Genomic DNA, 27,490 nt, shown 5'->3' with positions numbered 1-27,490 from the left:
AACAGCCTGAGCAGTGGAAGCCTGATGTTGACAATTCACTATTTCTCTAGCTAATTACAGTGCAGAAATGGTCACTTCCTATACCGAATTAATGAAAGTTGCTTTAAGTTAAATGGTATGTGTGAAGGTATGCCTCAAGCTATGGAGACTACAGATGGTGCTGCTATAGATATCGATTGTATTTTTAACAATATGGTTCTTTCTTACTTTTTTTACAGCTGATTCTATGTACAGTAATCAATCAATCAATTACTTAAAGGTAAATCTTCACTTTGGTTAAATAACCATACCTTATTTTCCTCTAAAAATGTTCTTGGCTATTTCAAAATGCTGACTGAGAGAACAGATTTGAAAGTCCTAATTACTGAGAATCTCTATTCTTGAAAGTACTTTGTGCAATCAAGCTTTGTTTCTTGTTACTTTAAAAACATAAAGTCACAACTGTATGAGGTCTGACCAAAGCTGTAACCGCCAAAAATGCTTGTTAGTAGCCAAAAGCATGTATGTGTGAAGGTTATAGGAACAGGACAAGTGTATAGTGGTATTTTGCTCAGATGCACTTCCAGTTTCTAGCAGTTTACCGCTCAGTAAGCGTTTGTTACTCTCAGTGGGTTTGTCCTGTTTGTCTTTTCATGAGTTTGCCTAGTAGTTTTCTGAAGCCATAAAAACTTTTGGCTGCTGCAATAACATCCCAGGGTTAGAAGTTCTGTAGCTTAAACATGACTTGAATCTGCACCTACCAGCTTTATTTGATGACCTCTACTATCAACAATCTTAGTGCAAAAATCAATTTTACAGCAAAGAGTCTCTGAAACAAGTGTATAAGAGAATAAATAGCTTTAAAAACAAACCACAGTGAAAGAGAATGTAATCTGTCCAGAGTGGCCAGAGTGGCCACAGGAGCAGAACTTGCAGGGTTTTTTACTCTTCCATCCTGTGGTTCCACCTTGGGTTCCTTTTGGGAATAGGGAAGTAGGCAGGAAATTCCTCAGTTATGAGTTTTGTTTATCTAGTTATTTTGCTTGTCCAGGTAATTGTCATCTTTTCACTCTTCCTGTTCAGGGCATTAATTCCACATGGGTCTCTCTCTCTCCCATTTTTCCTTTTACTGCTGATGGAGAACACTTTCATTGGTGTGCTAACAATGGATATAAGAGTCTGCATCCTCGATAGGACAGCACAGGTTTTCAGTGCTGTGGATTGAAGGCCAGTTTAAGGAAAGTTTTGTCAACTTCTTGATTGATGAAGTGACAACTCCTTCTTTCTGGTTATACAGCTAACAGTTACACAGCAGTTGTTGGCTTGTCCTTTCTCCTTCCTTCCCACTTCTGCTGCAGATTGAAGCCACAGCAGAAAAAGCAGCGAGCAGGGGAAATTGTCCTGGAAGCTGGATCTGGCCCACAGGCTCCCGCTTGGACCATTTGGAACTGTGCAGTGAGCCAAGAGCCTCTGCTTAGCCAGGTTCTCTTTTTCCGGGCTGGTACCTAGGGAAGCATGAGTTGAGCAGAGATGGTGCAGGTGGTAGAGCTGCTGTCTTCCTCTGTGAATTCCTGTGCGAGAGGTTCTACCCCAAATCCAGACTGTATTTATGATGTTTACTTCATGGAAGAGTCCTGATGTAGGTAGAATAGGCCGCCTATGGTTTCGTTTCCACTTTTAAGAAAATAGAAATTATTTCTATTTTCATATCTCTCTGCTGTTTGAGATGACTAAAGCTATCTTCAAAAGTAGAGAGAATATTTTCAAATAATTTTAGCTTATATTTTCTGAAAAAATCTTATACCATGTGTAACAGTCTCTTCCAAATTACTTAGGCACACTGCAATCTGCATTTATATTTGCATTACCTGATTGCAGCTGTGTTCCTGTTACCTCATTGGCTACATTTTTCTACGAAACCTCAAAGAAAACCCCCTAACATCCCCTTCCCCCCTCCAAACCCCAACCAAAACAAACAAAAAACCAAAAAAAAAACCAAAGAAAAGAGCTGTAACAGTCTGTGGAAAAACTCAAGTTGTTTTCTACTGTCCTCTCCTCCTGGAATCTTCCTGGTGCTAAAGTGGAATTCGGTAGTTGCCTGGATGGGAGGGAAGAGTTTGATCCTATTACAAATGTAATTGTCATAGACTACAAAAACCAAGATGTAACCAAACCAACAGAAATCTTTGAAAGTAAGCTGACTGTGGATGATTAAATTAATTCTGCTGATCCTAGTGTTAGAAATTTGAGTGTAAATTCAACACCTTTGAGTTTAAATAAAATGAGGGACCCGTCTATGTCCCAAAAAGAACATGCACCATATACAATGTTTCTTATAATGAGTGAAATTTGAAGGGGTGTGGCGCAATCCTCCTCTGATAGGAGTTAAATGGAGTTTTGGAAAGTGATTAGCATCTGCAGACAAGAAGGGTGTGACAGAAGCAGTTCCTTCCGCACCATGTCTACCGACTGGTCTATTGTGTGCCCTTTTGCCAAATTCTCGTATGTCTTCGTGTATCCCCTGTAATGTTAGGTTTTGTTTTCAAAATTGTTCTAAGTAAAGATTGTTCTTCTTTCTACTATGGTCCACAGGGAAGAGCAGGTAGTCTGTATGGTGGTGTTTGTCCTTCAGAGGTGTTGGTGGTCCTGGGCAGGTTCTGAAACAACCTGAAGGGCAGTGCTGTAGGAGGTACCAGTCTGTCACGCTAGTAGCAAAGTATCATCTCATTCACAGCCGTCAACACCACTGCTCCTGGACATCCTCACCTTAAACATTAGCTTTATGTGCCATCTTGTGTAACTGCCTTCCTTAATTTAAACAAAATTGGTCATGGATGGAGTGGGAGTGGTATAATTTTCCCAGGTATGCTGAGAAATAAATGTAATTGTACTGCACCCATGAGCTACTAAGAGAGGTGGTAAGGAAGTGCTACTAGTGGTACTTGGTACTGAGGTGAATTGCCTTGGTGATCAGGTCGAGAGGTGCTGGGTTCAGATTTTATTCCACCACAAAGTTTCAGTTTCTAGGCTTGAGTCAACACTGCACGAGAAAATAATGCAAGTGATTTGCAAACCTGAGGGGAGAGAGTATATACTGCAAATAGCAGTTTTCAGGAAGTTCTTTTTAGATTTGGAATTCATGTTAATGCTACAGGGTGAAATGGCTAAACTGTGCTAATTCCAAGTCTCTCAAAATTCCTTCGTGAAAGAAGGGAGAAATTAAAAGTATTGAAAGTATCAGAGTTTGTTACGTAGGTTAAACCAATAACTAGGTTCACTCAGTATTTATAAAACAGAAAACTCAAAATGCGTGCACTCAGCTTTTCTTGTCTACAAGTAAACCTTTCTTAAAGGTTTTATGAATTGTTTGCTTTTTCTAGTAAGATTTTGTTTCCATCAGAAAAAAAACACAAAGTAGTCTGGGTTTCAGTGCAGGAAATAGATATCTTAAGTTATATAATGTTAACCCTACTTCTAAATCTGTCACGTTGCAAGAGCTTTTAGTTGTGAAGAACAGCTGCTTTAGCTTTTTGTTTGTTTTTCTAGTATTTGAGTGGCTGTTTTTATTTTAATAGTAAAATAAAATCTTGGGAAATTCTGTTTAATTACCTTATATCTGCTTGAATGCAGACCACTTACAGATATAGTCTGCTAAAATTAACTTTTGTTATCAAAAGAGAAGAAAACTACAGAATGTCCTGGTATTACATGCAGTAAAACGAAACCCGGTTGTCACATGAGGCCAACTGAGGTCCTGAAAATAAAGGAAATTGCCAAGGGAGGAAGGAGCTGGCACAAATGAAGTGGGCTTTTACTCTAAAATTGGGTCTGTTCTTTGTTATGTCACATACAAGTAGCATGAGGGTGTAACAGCAACAGACTAGCCCTTTTGACTATCATGTTCTTACTCTGATTTTAACTACTGGATTAAGTTTCCCTTGCTCGTGAATTTCTTGTCGGATTAGGAGAATATAACTGAAGAATATCATGGCTGCACCGCAGATGTACCACTTGTAATCACTGGCAATGTACATGGGAAAATTATTTTGCACTTACTGAAAGTTAAAATACCTTCTCTTTTATAGAAAGTGTGGATAGTTTCACTGGGCCAGATGTTTGATGTTAACAGGAAAAAAACCCACATTTAGTAAAAAAAACAAAACAAAACCCACTTCCCTTAAAATGACAGATTTCTCCAATTTCATATGTAATGTATTTTACTGATTGGAATGATTTAGCAGGGTACAGTTGTTCCGCATCAGAGAGAAGTCATTTTGGTGCCTTTGGTTTGTTTAACCATGGACCTTGCTTTTCTATGCAAGATCTCTGCTCAGGCAAGCCAAAACCTTCAGAATTGAAGGGAAGGCTCTTCCCTTATCTCGTGGGGCATGGCTGTTCCCCATCAAAACTGGTTCCTGCTGAGTCTTCCTCTTAACTTTGTTACTCTAGTCTATGAGAAATCGTGCATGTGCGTCTTGCACTTGATTTTTAAATTATTTTTTTTTAATACTGGCCAAAAAAAGAGATCAATTATTTCTGATTTCCTTATTAAATCATCTTACTTCTGCTGAGAGCCTCTGCTGTAAGAGAGGTAGGACAATCTGAAATAATTTTATTCTATTAAGAAGTCTGAAGAGCCAGAGAGCTGTGGTAAAATTTTCAATGGTGAATTGCTGGGGTTTTTTTGGTGGCTGGCAAGAAGGGGTGATCAATGTTTTGAAAACTATGAAATGAGCAGGCCCCTAAAGCTTACCTATTTCCAAAGATGTTCCTGAATTATTGAAAATATTCTCTGTGAGATAACTTGGCTAAGTAGAGGCATGGGAAAATCAACCGCTTATAAAGTTTTAATTAAAATCTTTCACTGGAGGCCATATGCGATGTAGAAAGTGCTCACCCACCCTGTTCTTAGCAGTTACAACTGTAATCACTTTTACATCTCTTCCTCTGCACTGAGGCAACTAGGACCTGGAAAACAAATCTCACAGAATCACAGAGTGGTAGGGGTTGGAAGGGACCTCTGGAGATCATCTAGTCCAACCACCCTGCTAAAGCAGGATCACCTAGAGCAGGTTGCACAGGATCACGTCCAGGTAAGTTTTGAGTATCTCCAGAGAAGGAGACTCCACAACCTCTCTGGGCAGCCTGTGCCAGTGCTCGGTCACCCTCAAAGTGAAGAAATTTTTCCTCTTATTGAGATGGAACTTCCTGTGTTCCAGTTTGTGCCCATTGCCCCTTGTCCTGTCACTGGGCACCACTGAGAAGAGTCTGGCCCCATCCTCTAGATATCCACCCTTTAGATAATTGAAAGTGTTGATCAGATCCCCTCTCAGTCTTCTCCAGGCTCAACAGACCCAGGTCTCTCAGCCTTTCCTCATATGAGAGATGCTCCAGTCCCCTCATCATCCTCATAGCCCTCCGCTGGGGAGCCCAGAACTGGACACACAACTCCAGATGTGGCCTCACCAGGATAGAGTAGAAGGGGAGGATAACTTCCCTTGACCTGCTGGCTGTGTTCTTGTTAATGCACCCCAGGATACCATTGGCCTTCTTGGCCACGAGGGCACATTGCTGGCTCATGGAGAGCTACACAAGAATGTTGAAGCTTTGGTGTCTATGACAAAGAACTATTTTTGATTTGCAGGAGTAATTGTGGTATAGTGTCCAAACACTATCTGCAAAAGTTTAATTGTTAAAGGTGATATTGAGGATGTCTCTAATATACACTGGTTGGAATTTACGGCTGAAGACATTGTAAATTCTCTAGGTGGTCACTTCTGTCTAATGCAGTTGCTGAAAGATACCTCTGGCTCTCACTGTGCTATGAAAATGATATCATTGTTACACATATGTTTTATGGAGGTGACCTCCTTTGTGGAACAATTGAAAAAAGAGTGGTGAGAGACTACACGGGCTCTAAAAGACTTTTGGCTTATTGAACACTTTTAAGAGAGGCTCCAAATCCTTGAATCCGTAAGACTCTAAAAGAGGCTTTCAGTATGTCTGCCTTGTTGATTTGGCTAGTTTTAAAAATCCCTGTCTAGATCGGTACAATGGATCAGAGCATTGAAATGTAACTGCTGTGCAAGAAAATCCAGCATCCAGTGCTGTTTACTAGGTAAAAGTTTATAAATTGAGTTAAGTCAGAGCTTGAGTGGGGCTGATCTGTAAAGCTAAAATTACTCTTGTGTTGTGGAAGTCAGTTACTTCGCCAGTTAACTTGGAAATATGACAGGAGTTCTGTCCTTGCTTTGAAAAGAAAGAAAAAGGGAAATTGCCCAGTCCTGAGTTGAGGACATATATAACACTTACAGTGTTTTGAAATACATAGAGTCCTGAGTATAGTGTATATAAGGAGACACCTCAATAATGAAATGCTTAAGTGTTCACTGTTCTTAAATTCAAATGAAGTCTGGAAAGGAGCAAACTTGGACGAATGTGGGGTTATTTTTGGTAAGTGCCCCGCTGAATGAAAACCTTAATAAATAAACACAGAGAGATCTCCAGCACTTCAGAAAGATTGAAGATGACTTTTCAAAACACAGCCTACTCACTAATGCTCATTTTTTTTCTTTTTTTTTTTTTTTCTTTTTTATTAGCCTCATTGGAGTTGGAAGCTAGGGACCAGCAGCCTAAGAGTTACGGGTCAGGCTCAGTGTTACCTTTTGGTGATACTTCTCACATAGTGGCACAAAACTCATCAGTCTTGCTGTTGAAGTTGGTGGAAAGGGGCAACCACCAGAAACTGAGCTTTTGTACTAGATGCTGAGCTTTCTTATGGTCACCAGAGCTCTCTTTCATGTGGATATTATTGAACATGGACAGTAATGGCAATGTGTTGTTTTAAATACAGTATTTCAACTACAGTATTTCAACAAGCTCAGATTTAGTATGGAAATAGGACATGGATTTCTGCTTGTTAAATCTGTCCGCCTTCAGGGGTTTAAAGGAACAAAATAGTTGTACTGAAAGTTTCATGATTAAAAATAAAAAGGTTGTGGGCAGTGGAGATTGTATCTGAGCAGTTTGGCTTCACTGAACAGCCTTTGCATTAACAACTTGCCAAATGCGTTCCATTTGCTCATACTAAAACATTTTGGGGACAAGTTTGAAGTGCTGGTCAGTAAAGTATGCATCTCAACTTAGTTTTTATTATTAAATACAGTTTTTCAGTTCCCTTGATTACAGAAATTGTACATTAGTGATGAAAATATATTTGCCAATTATATATACACACACACACCCCTCCAGATGTTGGGTTCATCATGGAGGACAATTAAATGCATCATAAGGGCTAGATCTGTGCAAATGAGACAACTGAATATCTTTTTCTCAACTTCTTGAAGCAGCTAGATACATGAATAAATACAGACTGCAGATTAACCAAGACATGGTACTCTAAACTCCAGTCTCCACCCTCGTTGCCAGCAAACCTCTCATATCTCGCAAAATTAAGCCAAACAGTTTCTGCACCCTGAAAAGCCAGGAAAGCTAGGGTATTTTTGAGAGGGATAATGTGTGGACAGTGAAAAGTGAGTATTATTCATCTGTACCTTGTATTACCAAAATATGCAAAAAGTTACTTCCATATGATTTTACTATGCCAAAAGATGACTGTTAGTCCCAGTAAACCCAGTTAACTACGAGACACTGAATATAAAAGCTCATTAGGTATTTAACAATCCGCAGATGTGCAATTGGAAATAAAATAATAGTAATTTTAACCATTTAGCTTTTTTCAAAACATGGAGTTGGTTCTTACACTGAAGCCAGCACCTGCTTAACACCATGCTTTGCTTTGTGTAAGCTCTGTGTAACACTGTCTTATCTCTCATCTGTGCAGCCAGGAGTGACTCTGACTCTATAGTTCACAGTATCTCACAGCACATACACAAGCGTTTTCAACAGTGTGGGCACCTGTACTGTATGAGAAGGAATTAGTTTTCAAATGTCGTTGTCACAAAATCTGTTAGAAAATATAACCGAAAACACCTTTTTGTTTGTTTTATGTGTTTGAGCTAAAAAGGGGGTTGATCCTTCTGGGTTTGGAGTTGTGTTTATGTTTAAATTTCTTTGTTTCTATCTTTTAAAAGAAACAAGCCTTAAACTACCAACTCTCTCTAGCCATAGAAATTCCTTTTGTGCATGGCACGTCCTTGAATTGTATTTTCCAATTTCGCAATGTATGAAACAGACATTATATAAAAAAAAATTTCTAATGACCAGCTGAGAATCTCTCATAAATGCATTCTTGGTTATATTTTATATTCTACAGCCAAGCAAATGCAAAATGCTTTATGATGCTTTCTGTTTAAACTATTTTTAACTCCATTTGGAATGTGAATGGAAGGATGATAATTAATATATCAATGAATTTTATTAGCACAAAGAGTTGCTAAGGAAAGGCACAGTTTTACTTTTCATGAACCTTTGTGATAACAATTATCCTAATACAGACATGGTTAGCAAATTAGTAATGACATTGTGTCAGTTGGACCCTCCCTGGTAGGCATATCAGGCCTGAAACAGGAATGGTGTGTTACTGTTATGTGCAATAGCTGTGAAACCAAGAACTTGCATTCCCTTATGCTACAGGGCATTCCTGCCATGGGCGAAGCAGTGGTGGGCTTACAGAAGAGCAGGGACTGATTAACTGGACACAACCATAGCCCTGTTCAGGGAAAGGGGGGGACGTTAGGCTGTGGGCCAGCGATAGCTGCTCTCTTGTGCAGGTGCCTAAAGGCTCTCTAACATTATTTGAACAAAGAAAATACATTTTTTTGACTGTTGTCTGCGGAGGGAATGGAGTAGGGTTTTAGAACACTCCTGTTGAACAGTTTTCTTTCAGCAAAACAAGTTTTTGAGGTACTAGCTGTATTGTGAATCGCTATAGTCCAACCACAGAGTTCAGTTGCAGACTCATGCACGCAAGACTTAAGCAAGCAAACTCAAAATGCATTTAACTGCTGCATTTCTAAGCCTAGCTGAGCTGGCATCTACCCGTTCCAGCATGGCTTGTGTAGACCATGCAGCCAAGCTGAATTACAACTGCATCTGAGAACCGTTCCCTGGCAAGAAGAGAAACCGGGCAGAAAGTTTTCTGGAGTTTGTAGAACTGTCTTGCACACAAGTGTTGTGGTGCAGTAATGCTTGAGTGCTCAAGTTTTGGGGGAAATGTGGCTGAGCAGAGTGTTATCAGCAGAGTAATTATCCTGTATGAAGTTCTGTGCTCGACTGTGCTGCTCTTGGTACCAAAATTTCCGTTGCACTTCTCCGTATTAGTTGCCCCTGTGTCTTAAAGTCCATGTTAAAAGCAGGATTAAACAAGTTTGTTAAGCTTACCTGGAAGTTCACTGGAGCCCAAGTTTTCCTAAATATTTTTGCTTATTTTTCTCCTTAGTATAGCAAGTTTTATAGCTTGTTATGTGTGGGTTCTTTATTTTGGGAGTTTGGGGATTTTTTCCTCCTCTGAAAGAGTCTGAGTTTCTCTCTTCCCTGCCTGAACCACACCGGCCATAGAAGAGATGCAATAATGTAAACTACAAAACTTTTGTGGATCATTCGGGGTCAAATGTGGCTCTTGTATTTCAGTGTGTTCATTCTGTAATCTTTAATACTAAGAAGTTTAGCTATGCCATCTAATAATTCTTGTGATAGTTATGATTTTGCAAAGTATATAGTTCATTAGAAATTCAGCTGAGACTGCTAACTAGTTTTCATATAACCTGTTGACTTGTCTGCAGGTGAAATTGCTTAGTAATTGCTAACCAAAGAGATATTTTTTTTACAGCCTACTTGAAGTGCTGCTTAGCCTTTTTAGCTCCTTCTTCGTTTCCACAGGTGTGACTCCCCAGTTTCACATTTGCAATGTGAGCTTTACCAAGCTATTTGGCTTTTTCCCCCTAAACTAAAAAATTCTATTCATGTGCACAAATAATCATAAGGTGGTTGTATGTTATCTCAGTTGATTCCTAAAGCAGTTTCACCCAAGGACGCATTTCACCTTAATAGAAATCTTTACTGATATACTGGGTAGTACTTGTTGTGGAAAAACTTGCGCTATAAGGAAAGAATGAAGTAGGTTTTTCTGCAAATAACTTCTTTGAAGCCAAAGAAAAATGCTGAAATACTCCCATAGTAGTCCAAAGCTCTTTGTAGTAGCCCAAAGACAGCTTCCAACACATTCGTCTTTTTGTTCATAAAGTGAGAAATTATGTCTTCTGGCTTTGAATTCAGGGGTAGGAATTGCTTCAGTGTTACCTTAAATATATTTGTGCTAGATGCCACTCCTCTGCTCCTCACCTTGGGAATGCTAAATTAATTTCATCTTGGAGAGTGTTCAGACCACTGAAACTGCACACTTGACCCAGCTTGTGAAATGAATCATAGGGTCAAGTATGGGTAAAAGAATATTTTTGTGATCACTCCTTGCCAACAGACAAACAAATCTGTGAGGAAAAAATCCCCAACCTGTTACAACTGGAGGTTACACTGGTTTGTTTTGAATTCCCAATTGTCTGTAGTATCTATCAGGATATGTGCATAAATGCAAAGAAAAGTTGGGAACCTTTCGTTATAATCCTCATGTTGGAGACAGGACTGAAAATGTGAAGATTTTGGACACCCAGATAGTGAAAATGTTTTACTGTGTGTATTGACCCTAAATGTATGTTTTACTAGGAGTATATCCATTAGAAAATCAAAATTAGGAGAGCTAATCTGCAAAATGTAATTTTACTGTATGTTTCTGTCTCTAAGGGTCAAAGCATACATATTCCATCTGTCCTGTGTGTTGTCACTTGGCAAAACTGAATACTGATTCCTCGCAAAATTGAGCATTCCTTTATTCTCTGCAGGGGCGGGCTAGCTGAGAGGTTATGTCGACTGCAGAACAGAGAAAGAGCTGCCATTAGCTTTTGGAGGCATCAGTGTATTGCAGATGCTAAAATTCCCTCAGGTAAGAAGCATAAGACATACACTGCAGTGTTGAAGTACATACTTATGTCTGTATATATGGCCCGCATAGCGGTACAACTGAAGTTTAGATTCTTTGTATTTTTTGCTTGACTTGGATTTAATGCTCTCTTGATTGCCTTCTGAGCTAATATTGCGTTTCAGCTAAATATGATGGTTTATAATGTCTCAGTCATCAAAGTGTTTGAATGTAAGGGGTAAAGAACTTGTTTTAAACCCCCTCCATCTAGACTCTTCACAACTCCTTGATTTCCAGCATCACCTGGGGAAATGAGATTTCCAGCAGGTTGTAGGACAATTCAAGGTCTAATTTATGGATGTGCAGATGTTTTTTTGGTTTTTGTTGTTTCTTTATAATCACCTTTTCCTCTTTCCTTGGTCATTTTTCTTTGGTTTGAAGTCAGCCGTATTCATGGATAAGTGCTGAAATTGTGAACGACAGCAAATATGGACAAATAGAACACAAGCATGAAATGAGTGTGAAGCATAACTACAGTGGGCACTTCACTTAAAAAGAAATGGTGGGAGTTATGCGAATTAGTCACAAGTGACTGATAGCACTACCTTTCAGTAGTATTTCTTGAGAGGTAATGGATTTGCAGAGTTTAAGTGTAAAGAAGTGGTTAGGGTTTTTTATCAACTTGTTTGTGTGCCTGTAGGCTATGAAATTTCAAGCATTTATTCTGTATTAAGCTGACTGCTTGTTTCTGAGCACATATTAACTTCCATTTATTTTTCAGAAAGTCCTCTGGTCTTAATTTGAAAACATGCAGATGAGGGAATATATCACTTGCCTTGAGAGATTGTCCTTATTTCCACTCCCAAATTTTTAAAAATGGGTTTTCTTCCAAATCTGAGTTTGTCTGGCTTCAGTTCCCCTCTTTTGTTTCTCATAAAGCTTTTCTCCATTAGATTAAAGAGCTCTTTAGTATGTGGCATTTTCCCTCTCTGGCACTTGCATAGCAAAATCATGCTGCCTCACAATTTTCATAAACTAAACAGTCTTGAGTTCTTTAAGGCTTTCTAAAGCATTTTTACCAGTCTTCAAGTGATTTGCGTGGCTTTTTACTGCACCCTCTCAAACTTTCCAGCATGGCCTTAAGAACAAGGACAGCTACCCTGTGTGTATTCTTACAGTTTTAGTCTCATCAAAACCATTGGCCAGGTCCAGTTCGCTACTCAGCCTCCTGTACGTTCAAGGCCTGTAGTAAATGTTTGAGTCTGGTTTGGCTTTGGTCACAGCATGATGCTGGGACTTCATGTTGAATCGTTTGTCAAATATGATTTCATAACTTCTGTAGCTGTTGTTTTCTGAGATCCAGTTTCCCACTCTTCAGCTACTGTTTGTGTTTCTTCTACCTAAACACAGGGAAGTATTTGTGCTGTGTCCAGGTCTGCTTCATATGAGTATGCTCAGCTAACCATGCAGTGCAGATCATTGTGTATGTCAAGCCTGTCCTCTTTTTGTCACAAATTTGCTCAAATTTGTGGTATCTACAGAGTTTCTTATTTTTTTTTTTTTAAATTTGTTTTTATGTCATTGATGAAACCATTTCATAGCATGAGTGTTTACTTTCAAATCCTGCTGGAACTGCTCTTACTCAGTTATGATTCTCCACTGGTCAGAAGGTCTAACTGTAATTCACAAAGTTAGTTCTCTGAATTTTTTTTTTTTTTTTTTGCATTCCACTGAAAGGGTACATTACTGATAGTGAAAATGATTGTTTTTTTCATAAGAAAGTTGTACAATTTTTAAGTCACACCCAAAGTTTTGGCTAAAGCTAGTCTCATAGTTTGTCACTGGAGCTTTAGAGGGCTTACAGCCCATGGCCACTTGCATGCTACGTGTTCAAAATGCCACCTATGTGGAATGGCACATTATATTTCTGACCTTTATTCCTTACTTATTTTTCCAGTCACTTTGCCTAGATCTGATGGCAAGCTAGCTGGTCTCCAGTTACTGTAGGTCACTTTGTTTGCCCTTTCTGAATACTAGCACAATATCATCATCCTTTCAGTCTTCTGGAATTTCCCCAGTATTTGAAGACTCACTAGAAAGTAACATCATGGAACCAGAAATGTCTTTAACCATCTCTTTTCGGAACTGCTATGTTGAAAAGCATACAAGCATGCTGACTTAAACTAATCAAGCCTTCTGCATGTTGTTTATTCTCCACCTGATGGGTAGGAGGTTATTTTATCATTCTTATGTGGTATGAGGACATCCTCTTGCTTCTTCTGAAATATGGAACAGAAATTGATATTGAATAGGTCTGTCTTTTTCATAAAATGAAAGTTTTTAGTGTTCTCTGTAGTAATGGACTTGCAACATTGCTAATATGCTTATATTCTTTTTGTCCTAGCTTCACATGTGTCATTACAAAACCTTGTGTTTCGCTGCTCACCATTTTGTTGGACTTTAACTCCTAGGCTGAAATATTCCATGGTAAACATCTGCCTCTGGCTGAATTCCTTTATTTGATTATTATTCTTTCTTTCAGAAAATGAGTCAGAATTCGTTAGCATTTTATGAGAAAAAGGCTATGGGGAAATACCTTGCTCTATTCTAAAGTACATTAAAAAATTCTGATGAGTGTCTTCAAGATGATTTAGTTTTGGCAGAAGATAAGCCATTTCTGGGATATGCTTTTGTCATTGTGGTGAAAATCTACAAGAACTTGGGCAAGTTAGAAGTCTTTAGGACAAACTACTGTTTCATTTACCCTGTAAGCATTTGCTAAAATTTCTTAAAGATGCTGAACATGCCATAATTTAGGAATATACTTCAACTTCATATCCTAAATTTCACTTCCAATTTGCAATCCTTATTCCAAAGCATGAGGATGATAAAATAAACATCAAAAGAGCTGTGATAATATTTTGGGAACATGTTTTCATCTAGGTCAAAATTTATTTTTGGTAGTTTTGTTCCTAGAATGGCCATACTGTTTCATGTCACCAAAATGTTTGGTGTGGGAAATACATGGAAAAGTGTTTGGTTTGGAAAATATCAGTCATAATGGTTGAAATTTTAGCAATGTAACTAGTAGTGTAGTAGCTTAGTAATGTACCTTCTAATTGCTTCTAGTCTGGAAATGTGAAGTGTCAGCGCAGCAAATGCATACCACTTTCAGCTTTCATCTTTTTAGGTTCATACTAGGGGTGTCTTACTAATCTGAGATTCTTCTTGGATTTTGTTTCTCCTCTGTTTTGCCCAGTAATATTACTAAACTGCACTGTTTCCAGGACTGTTTCTGACTTCGGCAATGGAGGTAAAGGAAAGAACTTCTCAAATGACAAATGAGTTAGCAAAGGAGCCTGAAGATTAGCGCAGAGGATTGAAGTAACTTAGCTGCTGGGAGAGCTGTCATGTCATTTTGGATAACCCATAGACATGCAGACCAGAAGTTCATTGCTAAGGCAAAGGGGAGCAATTTCAAATGAGATCAGTTTGAAGTCCTCCTTCCATTTGAAATTTAAAGAAAAACGTTTCCAGAAGTGTGGGCTGTTCCCCCCATTAGGCATTTCATGTTACAGAATTTTATGCCTTTGTTTTGCTGCTGTTTACTTTTATGTTGTGTCAACGTCCATGTTATCCAAAACCCCCTTGTTTTGGCTTTATTTTTTAAAAATTCCTTTCCGTTTGCTCCCGTGACCCCTTTCTGTAAGTAACCATTGTGGTTTGGCTGCCTGATGGTCCCTGGGATGAATCACTACCCCAGAAAAGAGCGCCTCCTTTCAGCACACACTTTCTGGTTTTTATACAGTGCATGGGGGTCTCACTTTGGGCTGACTCACTCCGCAAGCAGAAGAAATCTTTGTGCTTTCTCCATTTTGACCATTTTGGGTCAAAATTACATTTGGCAGCTTGTCCCTGTGTTGGGATAGGCACTCACTAAGGATGTGCGTTTTTGCAAGGTGATTGGTAATTCCGCTTCTGTCATCAAGCCAACCATATCAGACAGAGGCCCGAAAGGAGAGAAGACCAAAGCTTGCCCACGCTACACAGTGATGGTTGGATGCTTGCTGTGGTTTAGTTCTAATGGAGACGGATGTCAGGCTCTTTGCCACAAATCCAGAATTTTTTTTTCTTCACAAGATGTAAAAGGGAGGCTGAGGTGTGTGCAGTCCCCATAATGTCAAGTCTCTGATCAGTCAAGCTGATGGCTTGAGAGTACTATGTGCAAGGGCTTTTAGAGCATTTGCAAGCTTTTTTTTCTGTATGCAGTGCTGCAACTTCCCTGTGAAGCTTCCTGTTTGGGCAAAGAGGAGATCTGGACAGTTGAGAGAGAGAGAAAAAACAAAACAACAAAAAACCCAAACCAAACAAAAAACCCAACCCTTTTTCCTGTCAGCATCTGCTGGTTATATGGGGATTGCATGATGCAGAAATAAAAATAGTGCTTTTGTGAGTTACATTCAGACAACTTTCCTCGCTATAGGGGAGGACACTAACAATATTTGAAGCAAAATCATGTAGATTCTTTCTGTAAGTTCTGAAATTTTACTTTCTATACATTGTATTTTCTATTGTTTTTCTTTTCCTTGCAGTTATCATCAGAGCAGTTCTTCGCCTAAAATGCAGAAGCATATTATTCTCTAGCGTTTGTAATCCAATGCAAGCTATTTGATATATGTTGGCCTGAGATTAAGATTTGGGATTGGATTGCAATTGAATTTGAGTAATAAACTGATAATAAACCCAAACCATTGATGTTTCCTTCCAAAGTGCTCCTTCTTCTCAGAGGGAAGTGACCTTCAAGGGGCGACAGTTCTTCAGTTTGCTGAGACAAGTGGAACACACACACGAGGGGAGAAGAGTGAAGCCCTGGAGATGAGGACAGGGTTTCACACGTAACAGCACATTTTCAGGGAGTCTGAAAGGCTTACAGTAGAGGCCATAAACAATCACTCCCCTCCCCTTCTAGTTTCAGTGACTAGTTAAGGTGATGGAAAGAAAGGATTTTAGCAGCTTGAATGCCATGAGACTTGCACAAAAATTTATCTCTGTGGATGAAGAAAACAAGGGTAGTCCTTAACAAGGTTTCCTTTTATCATGCAAAATTCTTCCAAAAAAGTCTGAGCTTTGCTAGTTGTTGCTTATTTTCTTAGTTCTTAATAGTTTGTTTTATCACTTAAGAGTTAATACTATAAATTAGATAAATGGCAAGTGGCCAAATTTATGTTTGTCTGGGGTTTTTTTGCTAGCCAACTGTCTGAACTTGTTACAGCATTAGGAAGGAAAAATCAAATGTAAACTTGTCTTTTTCAAGCAAGAATTCTTTGTATTGTTTTTGTTTTCTGATGAGAAACAATAATGGCATGCACAGTCACTTTAAGTAGCTTACATATGTTCTTATAAGAAATGTATAATGTTTAAAGCAGAGCCAAATTCAGCAGCCTTTGTATTTTATGAATATGGATGTGGCAAGAAGCCATCATGCTTGCAAAACTTGGTGTGTTTTTGAGAAAAATCTTTTTGAATGGCTTCAGAAGTTATCATCCCAGGAAGAATAACAACATATACGGATCAGAGTAGCAACCAGATGTTTTTGTACAGGCTGTGAAAGTGTTGGAATCTCCACCTGGTTTTCAACATTGACTTTGGATTGCAAGAGTCTGCTTGGTATCTACCTGCTTGCCGAGTTTGTTATGCCTGCACCTGCAATCTTTTACATGAGGGAGGAGGAAGAACAACAATGGGATACCAAGCAAAAGAATGTTTTTTCTTACGATTTATGCATGTAATTTGACATTTTATACTTTTTACACTTGAGAATGAAAGTAAAACTTTGTGGCCTGAACCAGAAAATGCAGGCTTGGCTTCTTCCACTGCAGATAGTAAGTGCTGTCCCAGGAGGGTGCTAGCAACTGCAGTTTTGGAACCCACATTAGATAATTAGCAGTTAAATGATGTTGGGATGAAATAATGCCTTTGAAAAAAAAATGAGGGAGACAAATTTGGAAGTGTGTTGCTAGTTTGCTTGATTAAACAAGGCATAAAGTGGTGTTTTCTTTGTTTACTTCATACTTCCATAATATGTATCTAGTCCATCCATCAGAACCAAATGAAGAAATTGACTTTTATTCTTAGTGGAATAAGTACTACTCCCAACATTAATTGCACAAGATTCTTTCTACTTTCAATGTGGGAAATGTTATGTTATAAAAGCTTTTAGCTAGGATTAGTAGAAATTTTACCTGAGTTGTAACACCTGTATTTCTTGTAGTTCATATTTCTAAAGAATTTGCCAGTTAAGTAAAAGTATAATTTAACTTTTCAGCCATGTTCTTTAGAAATGTCAACTGTCAGGTACAGTACAAATTTTATTCTAAACTGCAGTTCAAATATATGATTTGTTTGATAGCTCTTTGAGCAAAAATAACAGTAATTTGTTTTTCTTAAAAGCATCTGTCCTTCTCTCATATCATTCAGATATCATTAAGATCAAGAACTGTGCATTGTGACTGTTCAGCTAGTAAGAACAAATACAGGTTGTCCTGACTGCCTTTGCACAAATCAAAAATATTTGTTAGCAGTTTTTCAAAGATTAACATGATTTCAAGGAAATTCATCTTCCTCCCAATCCCTTGGGTTTTCCTATGAGTTTGTCTTGTTTTTTCAGAAAGCTCTACTTGCATGAGTATAATTTTCTTAGTAATTTAAAAGGAAGGTGTTGAAGTACTCTTCACAGAATCACAGAATGGTAGGGGTTGGAAGGGACCTCTGGAGATCTTCTAGTCCAACCCCTCTGTTAGAGCAGGATCACCTAGAGCAGGTTGCACAGGATGGCATCCAGGTAGGTTTTGAGTATCTCCAGAGAAGGAGACTCCACAACCTCCCTGGAGAGCCTGTTCCAGTGCTATGTCACCCTCAAAGTGAAGAAGTTTTCCCTCACATTGAGATGGAAGTTCTTGTGTTCCAATTTGTGCCCATTGCCCCTTGTCCTGTCACTGGGCATCACTGAAAAGAGTCTGGCCCCATCCTCTTGACATCCACCCTTTAGATATTTATAAGCATTGATGAGATCCCCTCTCAGTCTTCTCTTCTCCAGACTAAACAGACCCAGCTCTCTCAGCCTTTCCTCATATGAGAGATGCTCCAGTCCCCTCATCATCCTCGTAGCCCTCCACTGGACTCTCTCCAGTAGTTCCCTGTCTTTCTTGAACTGGAGAGCCCAGAACTGGACACAATATTCCAGATGTGGCCTCGCCAGGGCAGAGTAGAGGGGGAGGATAACCTCCCTTGACCTGCTGGCTGTGTTCTTGTTAATGCACCCCAGGATACCATTGGCCTTCTTGGCCATGAGGGCACATTGCTGGCTCGTGGAGAGCTTGTTGTTCACCAGGACTCCCAGGTCCTTCTCTGCAGAGCTGCTTCCCAGCAGGTCAGCCCCTAACCTGTACTGGTGCCTGGGGTAATTCCTCCCTTGGTGCAGGACCCTACACTTGCCCATGTTGAACTTGATTAGTTTCCTCTCTGCCCAGTTCTGTAGCCTGTCCAGGTCTCGCTGAATGGCAGCGCAGCCTTCTGGAGTGTCGGCCACTCCTCCCACTTCTGTATTGTCAGCAGACTTGCTGAGGGCGTACTCTGTCCTTTCATCCGGGTCACTGATGAGTATATTGAACAAGACCAGACCCAGTACTGATCCCTGGGGCAGACACTAGCTACAGGCCTCCAACTAGAGTCTGTGCCACTTACCACAACCCTTTTGCCTCCTGCCCTGCTTGCTTGGTTTCTTTCATCTATGTGTCTTATGCGATAAGTCTTGTGGCTGAGGAGCTTCTCTGTTATTTTGTCATTCTTGCTTTGCATGATAGCGCACATGTATATTTACTGGTAGGTGTGTGTGTGTTCTTTGTTACTAGAGACTTTTTACTATCACATTAATAATAATTTCCACTTTGTTCTTCATGCTAGCATATGAGGTTTTTGTTTTTTTCCAGAATGTTCAGTGGAGCAGAACTGTACCCTGCTTGGCATTTTACTAAACTCCAGTTTTCTTCTGTGTTTGTAAGATCTGTTCCGTGTGCTTGTAGTTCCCTGTGTTCTGCATTGGTACTGTGGCCTTTACGAAAACTGACTTCTACCTTGTGTCATGTATGATCATTACATTCAGTTATATTCAGATGGGTGTATCATGTCTTTCAGCCCTGTGGGTGAGATGCATTTCCCTCAACATTGCAAGATTTTTAAATTCTCATGGAAGAAAGGAAAACTGAAAAATTCAGGAGTACCCACTGTCATAGAGCCAGCCTGTCTTTGGTTTGCTCTTGTTGATGTGATGGTGGTGGTGTTACTATTGTTACTTCTGCTGAGCTGAACTGCATGGAGGTGCACTGGCTATCTCAGCTAATGCATTCGAATGAATTGCAGAATGTGCTAAAATTATCCTCTGCCCTGGCTTCCTCTTTGGGACCTGGGAGGTGTCGCATTCCCCAGTTTGTTGTCCTGAAGCACTTTTCCTCATCCTTTAGGTCTCACAGGGATTGCTCTGCTGCTGGAGTTCTATTGCCTGACTATAGAGTTTGTTCCCTTTGAGAACTTTCCATTCAAGGCCACAGGTGCTCTTTTGGAATGCTTGAATAGTAACATTTTAGCGAAATTCATTTGAGCGAGGTGAAACTGCCTGTAGTCTTATTGATGTTGACATCTGATGCATTTCCATACATCAAGTCCCATGTATCCTCTCCCTGCAGTGTGTTCAGCTTCCTGTCACTGTGTAGCAACAGAAACAAAAAATACGCAGTCCCCAAGAGACCATAATTTCTGTATTTTTCTCCTCATTTGTCTTCCTTATTGGTAGTTATGGAGTTATTAAAACAAACTTTAGAGTTGTATTTCAGGCACTGAAGCCAGAGTGTCTGAACTTTTTTTTTTTTTTTTAAATTGTGCTCCTCAATGTTTTTCTTCTCTCCAAACTGCTTTTTGGTTGTTAAGTCAAAGCAGACTGGCTTTCTTCTTAGCCTCCCTCCTAGGCTGCCCTTGGCATGGCCAGTACATCATCCATGACCATGTACATTCGATGTTGATGTGGCTTAAATATATGCATCTGCTGTGAAGCCACTTTGTTAGGTCTGGAGATTAAGGGCCTTCACTCTGCCAGAGACTGTAGAGTCACACTGAAGTTTTCAAAAGGATCAAGATCTCAGGGTCCATGATGTCCAAAGGAACAGGGAACTTTTTTTTTTTTTTAACCCTCCTGGAATTCAGAGTAATGCAGAACATCTGCAAAGTACTGTGTCAAAACATGTTTTGATGTCATAGTATATGACATGGTGTAAGACTGAAGGGCAGCATCGTCCTGTGTGCTGAAATAATAAACAGAAATGAAAGGAACTAGCCAGGGAAACTGATGTATTCAGCATGAAATTTGTTTGTTCATCTCCCACACGCTTGAAATACCTTTGTGGATTAATTGAGCTGCTTCATGTCTGGTTGCAAATTGGAGTGAGAGACTGATATCCCAGAGATCACCTGTAATTAAATAATTAACTATGGACATAAGAGCAGATCTGCTACATGGTGAAACCAGAAGTTCCTCTAGCTTAGGATACTGTTTCTGGCAGTGACAAGAGCTACCAAAATGCCTAGGAAAAATTGTAACAGGGCTGACACTTGATGATATTTCCTCAAAGTATTCTCCCAGCGATCTCCCAAAGATCTCCAACTCATGGACTTTCTGAACCAGAATTAGAGTTGGTGTTCTTAGTAGTTCTAAATAATTTTTTTTTCTCCTACGAAGAAGTTACTGGTTGTTTTTCTGAACCCATGCATGCAGTATAGACCTGTTCTGGTCACACAATTGTGAATCATCAGGATTTTTTGGAAATTATGCCTAAGTTCTTTGGCAGATTTGTTCCATTACTACTACTGCCAAAAAAGACCTTTCCCTGTGATTCCAAAAGTTCTGCTAACAGTAGCAGTGAGAGGTTGATGTCCCATTTGCCTACATTTGAATCAGGCTTTTTTCATCTATCTCTGAGGAGCATGAAGATGTGGTTCCTGTGTATGCTGGTGGGGTGGTGCTGAATCTGCCTGTCCAGCCCATCATGGCAGGGATGCTGGATGGCTTTTGTCAGAGCTTCTTGTTTCTTGGATAGGAGGTGATGGAGATTCTTGTGAATCATAGAGAGGCTTCACCTGAGATACTTCCCTGCTTAAATGGCTTGTTCCTCCAACCAGTCAGTCTATTCTGCTGGTTTTGCTCATTCTGGACCACTTGTGAGGTCTGGAGGAATTAATTTGTTCGATCACGGTCCACCTAGCAATGATTTCCGTCTGTTGCCTTCCAGTGGGTGGTACTTAGCACAGCAGTGTTCTGCAAAGGGCTGATGTGACCTTCATGGGTGGAAACTAACCCAGCTCATCACTGGTACCTGATTTTTCTTGTACTCCGGCCCTTCTGTGACCAACATTTTGAATCACTAGTAGCCAGCATGTTGCTGCATGTCCTTCTGAAGGTTTTTCTTCTTATGGAAAATTCTGTTAGAAGTGAGGGAATGTTACAGGCCCTGGTGGCTGATTTCCCCTCCTTTTAAATGGTGCTCTTTAGAGGAGGCACGTTGTACATCTCAAATACCTCTTCAAAATTCACACTCAGCCAAATTTATCAGTGCCTTTCTATCTCTCTTGATGGCACCTCAAGCCTTGTGTATCAGGGATTGAATTTATACTTCATGCCCCTGGGATGAATAAACTCTCTGTTTATATTCATGGGCCCAGATCTTTCAAATGATCCTTGAGCCTGTGTCAGTGGATGTTTTCTCTGACTTTCCAGCTGACTCTGAGTGAAGGCCACAGAGAGGTGCTGGAAGGGGCAGCTGTCTGTGTTTAGGCTGTGTTCCAGGACCGCTGAGCTGCAGCAGATCTCTGTCACCAGGAGCTCAGAGTCCCCAGGGCTTTGCTGAGAATGTACCTATGTCTGACACTGATCAGGCAGCTATCTGGGTTTTCATCTTTATCTCCCTCAAGCATTGCACTCTTGCAGAGGGATCTGGCACCAAAGAAGAACTTTGTTAAGCAGTCCTCAAATTGCTGCTTGAGTGGAAGATTTCTAAATGCATCCAGGCAGCTGTATGCTCACTCTCTGTGAGAGTGCATGTGGACTTGTCTTTCAATGGGAGAAGAAAGGTTACCTTCAAGTAAGTTAACTGAAGTTTTTTTAAATGAGCATTCTGTACGTACCTGCAGTTCTTATTCCTTCTCTCTTTCTCAGGGTCCCTCCTTTATATAGCATTATGCCTGGAGTTGGTGGTTGAAAGATAACACTAGGTATCTTCTGAGCCATGTTTTCATTACCATAGCGCAGTGTCTAGCCATTGTGGACACTGAGGCTCAAAAAAGATGAAAGAGAGTCTGGCCAAGAGTTGTAGAATGTGCGTATGCTTATGGTATCAAATGTGCCTGTGGACCATGCACCTTGAACAGCTGGTATCTCTGTTCAGTGACTTCATCCTGCCTGTCCTTCCTGCATGCTGAAGGAGCTTCATGAGGACAGTCCAGCCTGGGCACCGTAGGGAAAAGCAGTAACTGAGTAGTGTTTGAAACTGGCTTAATCCAGCCTGGTTGGTCCATCACTGAAAAGAACCATCCTCCCTCAGTGCCTTCCTGCCCCACTTCCCCCCTTTCCATCACTACTTCTTCTCCCTTGTATCTGCTGGTATGCTTTGGTGGCTTTGCAATTAGCCGGATTTGCTCACAGATTTTGTTAAAAACTAACCCTGAAGAAAGAAATTCATGAGTGCTCTAGACAGCAGAATGGGAAATGAAGGAATATGCAGTGTAGGAATGGGCAGGATTGCAGCACAGTTATTGCTTGCACCTTTTTTAATACATATTATTGTGAGGTATTCTTCCTTGTTTAAGATCACTAGGTATTGCCATGAAACCTGCACATCTGCAGGTCTGAAGTTCTTGGGCTGTGATTCTGCTTTGCGAGTGAAATTAAGTGAATGAGGACTTCAGCAAGCGAGAACCTCTTGTGAATTATACAAGGGTGAAAGAGAACACTGCAAAACCTTAAAGTAAGCTTTTCACATGGATGAACAAACAAGTAAACTTCTCTGGAAGCTGTAGAAATTGCAGTGATCCAGCCCATCTCCTCACCCACAAATTCTCCTTTCGATGTGCAGCCACATATGTTTGATTTATTTTTGATTGACAACAATACAAGAGCCAAATGAATTAAAAACAAAGCTACATTCTGAACTTTGGTGTTTCATCACGTGCCAGGAATCCAAAGTGCTTTGCCATGTTGTTTGAGAGAGCATTCTATCATCAACAGTAATAATAATTTCTGAGTAATTAAATTAAACTATCTCTGTGCATCTAAATAAACAAATAGATTGTGGTTCTGTAGAATGCGTGTGTGTGCCAAGTGTGAGACTTGGATAGTTGTTGCAATTGTGTTGCTTTTAATGCAGAAGCATTCGGCTTCATTTAGTATCAGCTCCCACTGTTGGCACCAACTTTAAGACTGGCTTGCAAGAGACTGGTACCTTGGTAGGGTTTTTTCCTCCAATGTCTTTTAGAAGCTTTTGTATAGATACAGCTCTTGATTTACCTAGTATTTAAAACTGTTTTATAGTCAGAAGTATTTAGAAGAAAAATGTTATTAGGTTGTCATTCATTGTCTTGAAGCTACTTTATCAGCTGAGTAACATACACACTGCTGACCAGCAGGAATTGTCATAAAATTCTGCATGTAAGAAATGCATAGTTTGGAAGTGATGAACAGTCTCTCTTGCGAGCTTAATACTTTTTTGTTGTTGTTTTAATAAACACTTGGTGTGTTTCAAAATTGAAGTTGATTTTTTTTTTGTGACTTGTTTTTTAAAGTGGATGAAAATGCAAATTGTGCAGTATGTCCAGAGGGGAGAGGTAAATGCCCAGTTACTTTGAAGGCTGAGAATTTTTGTGGTTGGGAGAACTTGTTTATGTGTGCCAGATGACTTGGGGTTGACAGAGGACCACAACTGCAGCTAGTCAGGCAAAACAGAATTCAAGTGTGAACGTTCTAAGTCCTTGCCTTTAGGCATAGAAAACTAGTCCGCGCTCACACTTAGCAGAAGTTTGCGCATAAGCAGACATTAACACAGTGCAGTGAGTACTTGGAGTGGCACTGCAATGTTACAGCTTTCCCTGAGTAGGTGACAGCGGTGGCAACCATCTCTCTTCACCAGCCAGTCTTGAAGGACTTGGCAGAAAGGATTGGTTCTCCTACTCTTGCTTCTCAGATCTGGAAAAGGATGTCGAGCTGTAATGGCTTGGACAAAAATGGCTTATGTACATCGTACGGGGGACTTTCTGGTGGAACCCTTTATCCTGCTGGAAAATAGTGGTTCATGGGAAACAGAACGCTTTGCAGAAGCATGTTGCATGTGATAAAAATTTGGTTCACATAAAAGTGGTTTTGAGAACATTTCAGTTTTCTATTTGAAAATTACTTTATTACATTTTATACTAAACTGAAATAAAGACGGGAGAATACAAAACAGGGACAAAATATTTTCTTTTTTTGTAGAATTTAACTTTATTGAATAAACCTGAAAGGTTTAAGGGCCCAGTTTCTTTGATTTGGGTTTCTTGAGGGTTGGGTTAATTTTTTTTGAAGTTTCTCATAAACTGAAACTGAAATATTTTTATTTATTTTTCCAAAGGAAAGGCATTCACAATTGTGAAATGGGCCTTAAAATAAACAAACAACTAACTAGTACAGCTTTGCCATTAAGCTCCAGTATCACGTTCACAGTTTCTCCCCTGCTTCTTCTTTGCTGTGAGAAGACAATAATTTATATCAGCTGTTTTTCTTGGGATGCTGTGTTTTTTTCCAAAGCAACTTGTGAATCAAAATGGGTGGAACTGGGGCTCTGCTGCCCCTGTCCTCTGGCACTCTGTCTTTCCCCACTAACTGCTTGTACCATTCAGCGGGTAGATAACAACAATTCTCCCCTCAGGGACCAGAGTGCAAATCTGAGCAGGGCTAGGTGAAAAGAGAATAAATCTTACATAATCTTACAGTATGGACCCAGGTCTGTCTGCGAGATGTTGCCCTGTGCAGACTGCAAAGGGAGCTAGAAGTAATTTCATTTCTGTGCAAGGTTGTTTCTTGCTCAGCATAGACAGAAGCGCTTAGAATTGAACTGTGAGGATGCTGGTATCTGTTCATGTTGCTTTAAAACAAGAGAGCCTTCTGTGTCCTGACTGCCTCCTGGTAAAATGGATGATCAGTTTTGCATTTATTATTTATAGGCACTGCATCTATATTACTCCCTCTTTCTCCACATTCATGTCTAAATGTGAATCATCAGCTTTTAGATGCTTTGTATGTAACAGGTACTCTTTTAACTTGGTCCCTGACAACTGTTGTTTTGAGAAACGTCAAGGAGGGCAAACACAGCTTCACTTTTGACACAGTGTGATTATTCTGGTTTCAAATAAATTTATTTTGTGCAGTATCTAATAAAAAAAGACTGAACACAGTGAATGAGTTGCAAGATTAAAAAGTTCAAACATGGTGGGAGAGATCTTCTTGTAAGGAGTTTGTGATTTCATTGGTGTTTGGAACAAGTGCAGGCACGCTTTTGTCTCCACAGTTAATAGTATCTATAAAGAAAAATGACCAGAAAACCTTAACATAAGTCTTGGTGGGGCAACATACTCTACTTATATGTGGATTCTTCTCAGTCAGACAGATTGGCAGAGAGCAGAGGGATGCACGTCTTCAGAGTGCCAGAATTTCTTTCTCCTCATCCAGACTTTGCATTTTTATTTTTCATTTTAATTTACAGATAAATCTGGTGTCTTAATTGTGAAGGTCTTGGAAATGTTTGAGGAGTGTACAATACAAGTTGCCATCTGCCAGCAGCTGGAACAGTCTCCTGCTACGCTTTCATCCAAAGATGCTGTCATCAATGCAGGAGAACCAATACTCAAAGTCCTTTTTGCGAGAGAGACAGCAGCTCACCTGAGGAGCAGGCCACAGGATGTCATCCACATCTACCCTCCGTGGTGAGTAGGGAGAACTGGCCACAATTGCTGTAGTGCTGCAGAGCGAAGCGGGGTTGCTAGAATGCTGGCTGCTTCATCCTAGGAGAGACCTTGGGGGGTTGTGGGGGAGCAGGACGCTCTTGGGTTCATCTGTTTCTGGCAGCTGGAGAAACTTTTGACAGATACCTTAACGATAGCTCAGATAACAACTAAACGTGTATCATAGTGCCTCTAGTGTTGCTCAGGGCTTCAGTTTTGTTTTCACTTAATATTTTCATGTTTAGAGCGATAGAAAGGCCTGAGCAATGTCTTATCAATGATAAGGCCAATAAAGTGCATACTTTCTGATAGCGAAGTAGTTCAGGAATGCTCATCTGTTGCTGTGAGTATGGGTATAGTGTTTCAGTGGAAAAGTCTGTATAGCATTCAGCAAAAACAACACGGAGCTAAAAAAATGGGGGAAAAAAACAAGAAATGAGAGATTCACACTAAGGAATTGGTAGACACCTTTTTGGTAGTTCCACATTGCTGCTGCTGTCACAGTCTTCAGTTCCCCAAATCCCTCTTCAGTGCAACCCTTTCTGGAATTCTTAAAAATGTTTTGTCTACATTTGTGGTTTTTTCTGAATTGGATTACTTTCCTGATTTTAAGGGGTAGCATAAAGTGATGAGATTTCTATTAAAACAGCTGGCTGTTGGTAGATGTAGGTTGGAAGCTCTGGTCTTCATAAAAATTCAAGAGAACTTTGAAGTGGAAATATTACTCCTCTTTTCACTCTTCTCCACCCAAATTATAAAAGAGGAAATATTTTTCCTCTTATGTATTTCAGCATTCACTTACCTGAGTTTTAGCCTCCAACTATGATAGAATCCTGCCTCTAGTGTTTGACCATATCCTTTTGCAAAATACTTTTTCCTGTTCTGCAGAGGTCTGTATCTGGTTTTTATCTTGATTGATAGCTGCAAATCTTTTTTGGTTTCCCCAATTTGTAATCTTCTGCTTCTAAAATGTTTTTTAACTCTTTTTGGAGGCGATTCAAAAATGAAGGAAAGATACTTAATCTGTGGTTTATTATGGCTACAGGTAACACCTATTGATAACTACCGATCTATGTACATCTCTGCTAAGGGAAATACAGTTGAATATTAATGAAGTCCTAGTCTGATGTGAAATAAGTCACTGCTTTTTTTTCTTCCTCTCACCTCTCAAGGTACTGTTTGTTCTTGTTTACCTTCTCTTTCAACAAGCTTCTTTTCGTGCTTTACATTTGCTTTTGTTTCCCCCTGTTTTTTTCTTGTTTCTCTCTCCTGCAAACTTCCATCTTAGTTCCGTTTTTCTCTTCAGGTTTCCTCTCTTGTTTTTAAACCACAAAGCATTGCATTTATGCTGCTGTATCCTTCTGTATCCTTCTGTACAGACCTAAATCTACACAAAGATCTTTGTACCAGCAAAACTGTTTTAGTTAGGGTGTGATTCAACTTTTTTTTTTTCTCCTTTTTACTTTTCCTGAATGGTTACTGTCAGTATGCTTAGCATGTGTAAGT

The 27,490-nt window shown here is 39.8% G+C and overlaps 1 protein-coding gene across 4 annotated transcripts in view; it reads left to right on the top strand.

Moving 5' to 3' along the window:
- The window catches only part of SPIDR (scaffold protein involved in DNA repair), a 209,261-nt gene that overhangs the window by 54,615 nt on the left and 127,156 nt on the right, over positions 1-27,490 (top strand). For all 4 annotated transcript variants that reach the window (XR_008575700.1, XM_054815154.1, XM_054815153.1 and 1 more), the window contains exons 7-8: positions 10,836-10,936; positions 25,747-25,966. Coding sequence is in view for 3 of the 4 variants with exons in the window: in XM_054815154.1 (XP_054671129.1) it covers positions 10,836-10,936; positions 25,747-25,966 (321 nt within the window). In the remaining variant the exon portion in view is untranslated. The remainder of the gene's footprint in view (positions 1-10,835; positions 10,937-25,746; positions 25,967-27,490) is intronic.

This window comes from Grus americana, chromosome 2 (genome assembly GCF_028858705.1).
Source record: "Grus americana isolate bGruAme1 chromosome 2, bGruAme1.mat, whole genome shotgun sequence".
In the NCBI taxonomy this organism is placed as follows: domain Eukaryota; kingdom Metazoa; phylum Chordata; class Aves; order Gruiformes; family Gruidae; genus Grus; species Grus americana.
This window is presented reverse-complemented; position numbering and strand designations above follow the sequence as displayed.